This window comes from Sardina pilchardus, chromosome 23 (assembly GCF_963854185.1).
Source record: "Sardina pilchardus chromosome 23, fSarPil1.1, whole genome shotgun sequence".
NCBI classification, from domain to species: Eukaryota; Metazoa; Chordata; class Actinopteri; order Clupeiformes; family Clupeidae; genus Sardina; species Sardina pilchardus.
In genome coordinates, this window is record NC_085016.1 from 25,852,626 (window position 1) to 25,863,554 (window position 10,929).

Below are 10,929 nucleotides of genomic sequence, written 5' to 3' on the forward strand. Positions count from 1 at the left end.
TGTCTTGTCATTTTTGCTATTTCTACAAGTATAATCTTCTTTACCAGTTTCCTCCATGCTACTTAGTGTGCCTGTAAACCCGTGCTGCTACAAGAAAATCAGGGTGCGGGAGACATGACGCGACGTTAACCTTGGCCTCCAAACACACGGACACACACACACACACACACACACACACACACACACACACACACACGCACACACATACATGCACACATCTAGGGGGCCAAGCACCCTGAATGATGACGCCTATGTACATTCAGCCTCCGCTTCAGGGCCGCAGGGCAGAAGATCCACAAGATCTGTTCGACTCGCGAGGATGCTTTTGAGACAATCGGCGTCGTTGGACTAAGGATGCAGTGAGCCCCGGCGTCGGCCGGGGGAGAAGGAACAGGTCACTGGTCGACGGACGGACGCACGCACAGTGAACGCACACCCAAGGGGCCCCCATAACGTCAGAGACCGAGATGAGGTATTTGGTCTGAGGTGTTCGTCACGAGAAAAGAGACGGGCGAAAGCGGATAAAAAGCGGGGGTGAATCTGATATGTGCTCGGTCCTTCCTCGAGGAGCCCAGCTCACCCTTAGTGGCCTAAAGTGCCAACAGGTTACTGCCGTCCCGTGTCTAGACGCACACCTAAATTCAGCTTGCATAAACCCTACAGAAAGATTCGCCTTTGCAGCAACGCAAATGTTTGCGCAGGGTGTTTTGTCATTTGTAAAACTAACACACGGAGCGAAAGAGCTCGTCGTTACATCGTTCACAAAAAAATGGTTGCCCTTCCCATTCCATCACTGTAAACTTGTCTAAGGAAGCGAGCGTTGGCATCCCATCTCCTTATTTGCTGCGTGTGTTTCTGGAAAAGGAATACGATGCTTCAACCTATGCCATTTATTACAGAGGACAACAAACAGAGAACGATTCGACCACAGGGAAGAAAAATACTTGATGGACTGAAGGGTAAACGGAAGGCAGGAACCAAAAGAGGAAAGGAAACATACATATACACATACATACAAACATTCATACGTACATAGAAAATAGATGACAATCTTGATTTGTGTCTGTACAAACAATCTCTCCAGACCATTGCTGGTGTGCCGTGGTATTCGGGAGCGACAAACGGAAAGTCCTAAATGGCGTGGAACGGGCTGCAACAGTGAGTCAAACGCCAGAGGAGTCGTTGGCAGCCTTCCACAGGCAAAGCCGCTGGGTGAGGCAGATGGAGTCGCATCATTCTCACAGAAGATTGTCACCAACAGAAACGAAAAGGAAAAAGAAGAAAAACAAAGCGAAATAAACCAGAAACCGAATCAAAACCAAAAGAGCTTTAAAAAGGCATTCCATATCGCATAGGGCATTCCAGTGACATAGTCTGTAAGGCTGGTGTCCCAGCTGTCCCCCTCTTCCTCCTCCTCCTCCTCTTCTTCCACCTCCTCCTCCTCCTCCACCTCCTTCTCCTCCTCCTCCTCCACCTCCTCCTTCTCCTCCTCCACCTCCTCCTCCTTCTCCTCCTCCTCCTCCACCTCCTCCTTCTCCTCCTCCACCTCCTCCTCCTCCTCCTCCTCTACCCTCCCCCTGCCTTACTGTGTTAAACCCCAGTCCTTGTCCTCCCCCCCTGTTTCAATTCAGCTGGCAGCGAAGTGCCTTTAAGAGAGACAAGTCGAGGAGGAATTTCTTTTATTTATTTGTTTTTTTTAGGGGGGGTTATTTAGGGGTTTTGTTTGCCCTTGAATCTGACACTCACGGGCAAGAGAGTGAGCGAGAGAGTCCTTGCGAGGAGAGGGGGGCCCGTGCAAAGCGGCCCCCTGGTGTTCCCACGAGAGGAGAGGAGGAGGGCAGGGCTATGTCTCCTTGTCGGGCTTGCTGACGGGCTTGCCTCCGTTCATCACCACAGGCTCGCTTGTGCTTTTGCTGGGCGGCACGGCGCCGGCCTTCGGGACCACCTCGCCCACGTCGTGCAGGGACGGCTCACGGTACATGGCAACTGGGAGGAAGGAGAGAGCACATCGGGGTCAAACTCAGCGTGATTTACTGCCTCTAATAACACTGATGAAGAAGGAAGTGGTTTAAAGTGATAGAGACAGTGGGACACAATGACACTGAGTCCTGGCCTCTTCCTGTACATACAGTAATGTAAATCTTCAAGACAGATAATTTCTATACAGTGTCAAACTCCACAATGAGCATGAGTTGTCACAAACAACTCAGGTCATTTCAGAAAGGTGAAGAATGAATGGAGAAGTAAAGTCTGCATGGTTTCCTCAAAATAATGAACAATTGAACAGTCACCATGTTGGCAATCCAAATCCAAATCCTGCTCTTATTCTAACGACCCTTCTCTGTCAGGCTTATCTCATATCATGAAGCCAAAAGAGCCCAAAAGATATCTTTAAATTATTTCTTCTTTATATTCCTTTATACTTCTATTTCCTATTTCCATTTTATTTGTACTGTCTGTGTAAAGCACATTGAATGACGATAATATGTGCCATTAATACTTAAACACCATTTCAAGTGTAATTTCCTTCACGTTCCACCATACTCTCATTTCCACACAGGCATGCTCTCCTCTTCCTGGCCTACTGAAACTGGTGAGGGGTCCTCACCTTCTATGGGCTTAGGCAGGAAGTGAGCAGCAGGTTTGGTCTTCTTGACCCGGTTGCCCTTCATGGGTTGGCCCTCTTTGTTGAGGCCCAGGAACCATGCGCGGCCGGACTCCTGCTGTCGGTAGAGCAGGGATGAGTAGATGACGTAATAGTTTTCAAACACCGACTCTTTGAATTTGCACTCAGCCGTGAAGAGCTCCTGAAAAAGGGATGGGAGGACAAAAGACGCAGTCAGTAACTGGTGTATGGCAGTCGCTTTTATTCAAAATGACACGGACTCACAATGGTGGGTTCAGGGATCGAACCTGGGCTGACCTATTGTAAGGAGCCAAAGCTAATTCTGCTCCAACATATCCCCAGTATAATATTAATCTGAAATATTGCACACCAGCAACAACATGTTACATTTATATAACGCTTTTCTCAACACTCAAAGCTCTTCACAGTGACGGGGGAACCTCACTAACGATCACTGATGTGTAGCACCCACCCAGGTAATGCACGGCAGCCATTATGTGCCAGTATGCTCAACACACACATGCTTGAGGTAGAGAGTGTTGGAGCGAATGGGCCAATTACAATGGGGGATGATTATGGGGGATGTGTATTCCATCAACATAAACAGTCAGATTATAAATCAATCCTACTAGGAAGGAGAAGAGCATCTCTGCAATACATGGAAATAACTAAATAATAAGACGAATGCTAGAATTCTGGACAAAGATGTTTACCTTAACAAAAACGACAAGCCTCTGTTTGTTTTCCTGTTGTATTTTAATGCAAAGTGAATAGTTGATTGGGAAACCTTTCCAACACTCGCATGGCGATGGGCATTGACTTTGCGCTAAGTGCTGGTGATGGACATGATGCTAATGTAGATAAAGCAGCTTGGATGAGGTATCCTGTTTATATTAGAAATGGTTTCACTATCATGTTGTCCAGAAGAGAGTGGATGCATGAATAAGAATGGCTAAAATAAATATGATAATTACTCATTCTTAAAATAACATAAACAATAGTGCCTCTTGACAATACACATCAACAGTATTAACAACAGCCTGTCGGGCTTTTTAATGTTCAGCCTTTGATGTCTACCATAACAAGTGGAAACTCCTGAGTATTTTCATTTAAAAGGTGTTGCGCACAGCCCTCATTTATGTTCGGAGAGAAAATGGCTCCACTCAGAGACAACACATCATTTTCATTAAAGTCAGGGGAGGGGGAGGTAGCGCCTCAGCTGTCTAACATTCACATGAAAATATATTCTGAAACGCAAAATAATAGTATGACATAAAATATTTTTCCCTAGCCTGACTAGCGCCTACCACTTCTCAAATGAGACCTGTTCTGGTAACCAAACATTCATTTTCTCGTGTTTGAAAAAAAATGCCCAGATCCGTTCATTGGGCACCACGGATGTCTATCAAATGCGTCTGTGCATAGCTCATCATCGTCTTACTTTCCCCCCTGTTCTGTGATTGGTCCCCTATCTCAGGCAAAAATGAGGGCGGTAGCAGCGTGAATCAAATCGTGCGCAAGGCAGCATGGGAACTAGCCTGGATGCCAGACCGAAGTTTAGCCCTGCCTACATTCTTTTTCTGCAGGGAACTTCGGTCTGGCACTGCTCCGTTCAGCTGCTACTATTCGAGGTACAGAGCTGTTCGGACCAATCACATTGTCAGGGCGGGCTTTACGTGATGATTGACAGATGAACAGCAGTGAGGTTCACGGCTGCATGCGTCCTCGTTCGACGAGTTGGGTGTGAGACCGTGTTGGCTTAGGTTGATTTGGATTGCAACAGAAACGCTATGGCTATGAATGCATAATTTGTTCATGCAGTTTGGACTTTTGTTCATCTTAGCTATTGAAACGGAGGTTTTATCATGGATTCACACAACTATTTCTGAACACTTAGACCAACGTGGATATGTGGGAAAACTTCAGTTTCACTTTCACCAAGTTAAAACAGCATGTTTGGGTGATGTTGTTCCCGTTTGTTTAAAATGTCTGTTTGCTCGTTGGGTTAACGACACACTTCCCCAGCTGTTCATTGCATACAGTTTGAAGGATTTTTAAAAACGAGGGAGGATGTTTTCCATATACCCTGCTATATATTTCGTTGTCTTAGATTTCGCAGATACTGACAGCCAATAACTTGTTATGTTTGGTTTGGGCTATCCAATGAGTGCAGAGCTATCCCCCCCGCCCAGTATCATTTGAATCACGCCCCATAATCGCAGCTGAATGGAGCAGTTTCAGACTCATATTCTGACAAGAATTGAGTATGACGTCGTCAGGCTACATGGGAACACCCAGGCTAGTTTTTCCCACTGATTTGTTATGAATATTCTACTGTATATGATTCTGTATAATGCGACATTTAAGCTCACCTGCACACAGAAAAACTTGTCCTATCCTCTGTGCAATTCCACTGAAATGGAGTTGAGCGCAGGCAATATGCTCGTGTCTGTTGCTATCTCTGTCTATGTCACAATCTCTAAATGCCTTCTTCGAGTGTTCTCACCTTCCATGGTCTGTAACTTATTTCAAATATGCTGAAGATGTATAGGTTTGGTGATCTCAATCTCTTAGGCCTATGTTACCATGCACCAGAATGAAACATATGGTTGCCTTATAGCAACTGGTTGATACGGTCTAGTGTCTCACCAGCAAATGACCTCACTGCACATCACTGCACTGTTCATGTAATACAAATGGTGAGCTTGACATGAGAGCAGATTTAGCTCTCTGTTAAAAATGTCAAAAATGACAGGTGTGGGTTGAGAGATGGAACATATTTTGGGTCTGAAATATGGACCGCAGCTTCCAAATCATTTTGAAGACTGATAATGATCTCTTTAAGGATAAGGCCACTGTCTATCCTCTAGGAAGACCCACTGGAGCAACATGAGCATTATCGAACAGAATGCGTAAAAAATAGTAAGTGTGTATCTGTGTGTGTGTGTGTGTGTGTGTGTGTGTGAGAGAGAGAGAGAGCAAGAGAAAGAGAGAGAAAGAAAGTCCAAGATAAAGACTGGCTTGCTGCTGAGCCCACATTGATATTCCATTCAGTAAGTTTGCCACATGAAAGGACATGCACTTGTACGTCTTTGTGGAAGGTTGCCACGGTAACACTGGAGGGGAAAGGGGCTCAACAAGAGGGGATGTGCAATTTGGCAAATTTACTGCCACGTACAATTCACTGTGCATGCGCTTGCATCACACAACTCTGCAGGACAACGGAAAATTCTTCCGTGACCATGTGATTTTTTTTCTGAGGGCTTGAAAATCAATCCACACTAGCACTGACAACAATAATGGGAAGACACATGTCGCAAAAAACACTGTGCAAAAACAACCAGAGGCCTTAAATGTGCCAGAGAGTAGGTTTTTGCCATCTAGCCTTCCACCTTCAACAGAAAAAAAACAGTACAGAGAATGGGATTGTCCCTGATGGATAGAGGGCAGATGAAGTCAAAAGGGAGGGAAAAAAGATCTGGGGAGAACAAATCCTCAGGAGGGCAGTCAGGCCCAGCAGGGATGCCCATCTTTCTACGCCAAGAGGACTCCAGGTACTCGATCAATGTCTGCTGCTATTGGGCGTAACATTGGGCTTCATCTCAGCGGGCACGTGGGTTGCCAGGACTATAGGCAGCCCAACAGAAGGGTGAGTATGCAGCACCACAGACACAGAGCAGGCATTTAAATGAGCTAATCAAGAGCCATTGTGCATGATTATCCCAAACAAGATAATGATATGGCTTTAGAAAGTATAGAACTCTTAGATGTCCTCATTTGTCTTCCATTGTACATACAGTCCATGGGAAATGTTAGAATTGGGATGCTGAAACGGTCAAAAGAGAGATGTGTCTCTTTCTTTCATGTGTGGGACCTCTTTAAGATGCCTTCACCATATTCCACACTGTGCAGCACGTCTCAAAAATGCCATTGAGATTTGGAATGGCTACAGCACACAGTGCTAGCACTTAGTGCTAGTTTATTACATTCATTAAAATGAATAGCTTACCACTAGTTAGTATTTGTGTGTGTTGCAGCTAATCTGTGATAGGAATATCATTCATGATGAGATTGGGAAACGTTTGGGAGACTGACCTGTAATGGACACTTTCACAGTTTTTGAACCATGTGTACCTACTACATCCCTTGGGGAAACTGGTCAACATTGTTCCGACACTGAGTGTAAGAGAAAGAAAAACACAGAGAAAAACAGAAGGAGAGAGAGATAGAGAGAGAGAGAGAGAGCAAGAGAGAGAGAGAAGGAAGGAAGGAAGAAAAAGGGAAAATCACTTTTCCTCTGTGGCGTCCCTGAGGAGGTGACTGTTTGGGAGCACCTCTAACACCCAACTCCTCCAGCGCACTAACTAACGACCTCGGGGAGACAGCCGCAGCGTCAACACAGGAGGAGGATGAAAGCCACCGCCACTAATCCCCTCTGCCAGCTCCGCCAGGACGCCACGGCAACAGCATACACACACACACACACACACACACACACACACACACACACACACACCTCAGACGCCACACTCCAGGCTTCAGCCACACTGCTCCTCTACACACTTAAAAGTTTCACAGGGGCAACTGAGCAACACTTTCTACCTTTACACCTGAGCGGTTCCTACGTCTTCAAATATCAAAGACAGAGCATGTGATAAACAAAATCGTTTAAATACTTAAAGGAAAACTTTTAGAGGATTTTAGGATTTTAGGATTTTAGGTAGCACTGGTTCCAACAGTAGGCTATTCATGACCTTGAGAAACAGAGATCTGTGTGAAAAACACTTTATAATTGAATAATTCACCTTTAAATACTGTATGATTCTTATACTTGAGAAATATGTGTGTTTATACACTACTCACAAAAAGTCAGGGATATTCGGCTTTCGGGTGAAATTTGTCGGCCTTTGTTTCAATAAATAGTTTGAGATGAGGACATTACCATTGCATGCTATTTAAATGCCCTACTTTCATGATATAATACCACTGTAGTTTGAACTTTTTTAAATTTTCCATACATTTCATCTGAAAGCCAGATGTCCCTAACTTCTTATGAGCAGTGTATGATACAGGTGAATAAAAATGAATTTAGTCTCAAAGTAAGAGATCAGATTCACAGTACGCTAATGAAAATGGAACTAACTGGCAGGCAGGAACTCTCACGCTCAAGGCTGTGACTCTGCTACCCCTCATTAGGAACTAGGAACTGCATTAGGCATTAGGGAGATTTCACAGGCAAAAATCTGTGGCTAATTGGCAACAACTTCACCTGAGGTGAAGGAAATAGAACTCCTACAATGTGCCATGGCGATCTTGAAGTAGAATGTTCTCAGAAGCTAATAGGTCTTGTGAAGAAGTTGAAAAAACATATATGTCAAACAACATATTTATTAAGGCTCTGTCAAGTATTGACAGAATGTAAGTGCATGGTACCATGCTGTCCATGGACCCTAACTAAACAAAGCTAACAAAATAGCTCTACAAAATCCATTTGTAGATTTAATACCATGAGCAAGACCCCAAGCACAGGCATGGCTGGGTCAGCTCAAAGTAGTCTCTGCCACATGATGCTGTTAGCTCATACACCAGAACTTTACTCAGTTCTATAGACTGCAGTCTCATGCCACATGATGGGTTTAGCTCATGCATCAGTCAGTTCTATAGACTGACTGAGTTTGCACTGTGGCCAGCATTGACATTAGGGCCCCAATGTCTTGCCTTTGGTTTGTTTTTCTTTTTGACATGAACCTGCACCAGCACCAAATCCTTTGTCTAAGCAGCCCTGCTAAATGAATTACGTGAACGCACCGAGGAACTAAAAGCAGCTGAATGAAGTAAATGAGTTAATGTGGTGATCAGGGTGGGATCTGCTCCGGACAGCTGTCCTTTGAAGTTGACCACAAAAAGGCCCGAGAGAGAGAGAGAGAGAGTGACCCTCGGCGCGGCCCCCTCTCTCTGATGTCCGTCGCCAGAGAGGTGGACCTTGGCAGGTGCAGCGCCGAGGAGGCAGCCTACGCGACAGACGCCAGCGCTCTACCGGGAGACATGCACACGGCCCTCACATCAAAGACGCCAGCGCACCAAATGCAATTTAGCGACATGCAGAACTCATCAGGGTGACGGGGACCAGGAGGAATACATGAAAGGGACGGCACAAGCAGAACACCGTCTCTACGAGATGAAGACGTGAATTAGCTTCTATGAGTAGGAGATGTGAGACCAAGGATGTGACATTCTTTTTTTCCCCCCACTTTTGTCGGTCAGTTCCAGTGAGATCTGAATGCTCTACTCTTTGTATTATGACTTTAATAGCAAGCCCTCCTGTGCTGTTCTGTCACACTTGTGCAAAAGGAAAAAAGAGTAAACTCCCATAAAAAAAGGTCTTCCCTGCAGGGAGCGCCAGCAATAAATATCCGTCTCCATAAAAGAGGAGATTTGGAGCAGCCAAAGAGGCTGCTGCTATTAGGCCCCAACTCTGCTGTTTGGTGCAGGTAGGTATGCACTGCACTGCACTGCGGCTTGCTGACTGTGAATGGGATGCTGCTTTATAGGCCCAGATTAATCACTGCAAGTAGAGAGGGGAAGAATAAAAGAAACAACAGGAACAAATGCTCCCCGAGCGCCTCAGGAGAGTAATTGGGGCCATTTATCACTTACTGCAGCCAGGTCAGACAAGCAAGACGGCAGATGAGTCTACAACTGAGGGCCCAGTCTCCTGAAAACATCGTAAGCCTAAGTAGTTCGTAAAGTCCCTCTTACGAACGTCTTAAAAGTTTGGGAATGTTTCCCTAAATCCTCGTTGCTTCAGAACATTGTTAAACATTCGTAGCTTACACGACCTGTGCTGCATCAAAATCTATCAATATCCTATTAATTAGGCGTACACATTCTCTCACTATCTTACTCGACCTCTACCTCATCATCAAATGTGGTCTTCAATGACACCCCAAAGCATTACCATACACAGTGCGGGACAGTCACAAGTGACAAAGAGCAGACAAGTCAGATTGAGTAGCCTAATAGTCTATGTTCACACATCGTGCAACAGATCTAACGATCTAATTTTAACAATTAATATGAGTTATGTCTGTGTGTGGCATAGGCATACCAGGGAACGCTTGCAGATGTCAACGTTTCTAAGTCAGTTAACATGTATGTCTGGTTCAAATTTCACCTGGTACCACCAAATTACAGGATATTTCAGAACTGTTAACGTGGACAGCTCCCCTTAAGAACATCTTAAGAGCAGTGCATGTGCATTCACGCACACTATGGAAGCACACAGAAAAATCAAACGAACGTTTGTAAGATCAATTGTAGAAAACTTCCATAACTGCATACATCCGTCTTTAACAAGAAACTGGGCCCTGGTCTGGACCTACTGTACCTTATTTGGCAGGAGATTGGCTCTGATCTAGCAGTGGTCTGAACCAAAGGCTTTTGGTAAAACAACTGTTTTCTTTTAAATGTTCAACACAAAAAGGTTGGCTGGATTGGATCTGGGCTGGCCTGGCTTGAGTCAGAGTCGTTAGTGCTTTGGGGAGCACAACAGCGTTCCTGGCACTAGTTGGGTACAGGTTTGATGGTTTGCCATTAAAGGCAGCGCAGACACACAGCGATTGCGCAGGAAGCTGTGTTTTTGTGGATGTTGATATTTAAAATCATTTTGCCACTTTGGTCCAAAGTCCCATGCATCATATTTCAACCAAGGACCAAATGAAACACACCAGACAGGTAGCTCACCCCTCCCCTCAGTATTCCCAGAAACTATGTTTTTGTTTGGGAGGCAGACTGCCCCCACATTGTTTGTTTCCAGTTTTTGGAGCTTGGGCTCCCTACAGAGACCAGCTTTGTTTTTATCAGCGGATCGTGGGGAGATGATTGCTGATGAGAAAAAAAAATGTTATGGGCTTGAAATCCCTTATGGTCACTGACCGCACCTTTAAAAGGTGGAGGTGGAGACCTAAGGACATTTCCTATCCACTACAGGGTGTAATAAAAACCCAGTGGAAATATATATCGATACCAGCTAAATAAAAAGAGGACTGTTTTTCATTCCATGCGTTTCATGTGTTACACATCCACAGTTCTACCATCTATGTTGTACTTTGATACTGGATATGGCATCCTATAATTTCAAACAGAGTATGGATCCATGGTTTGTTGTGCTTTTGTTTCTACATTTCTAACTTCACTAACTTCACACTGAGGAGGATGTTACAGGAAATCGTTATGTGACTGTTTGTTGACATCAGACACATTGAGTATCTTCAGTCATTAAATATACTGTGAATATTCTTCTT

General features: G+C 44.8%; 1 protein-coding gene across 2 annotated transcripts in view; it reads right to left on the reverse strand.

The window, feature by feature from the left end:
* Window positions 1-1,674: 1,674 nt before the first annotated feature.
* Window positions 1,675-10,929, reverse strand: part of LOC134071111 (fibroblast growth factor 14) — a 74,271-nt gene continuing 65,016 nt past the window's right edge. For both annotated transcript variants that reach the window (XM_062527703.1, XM_062527704.1), the window contains exons 4-5: window positions 2,609-2,807; window positions 1,675-1,986 (exon numbers count right to left, since the gene is read on the reverse strand). In XM_062527703.1, the coding sequence (XP_062383687.1) occupies window positions 1,844-1,986; window positions 2,609-2,807 (342 nt within the window). In that variant the 3' untranslated portion in view covers window positions 1,675-1,843. The remainder of the gene's footprint in view (window positions 1,987-2,608; window positions 2,808-10,929) is intronic.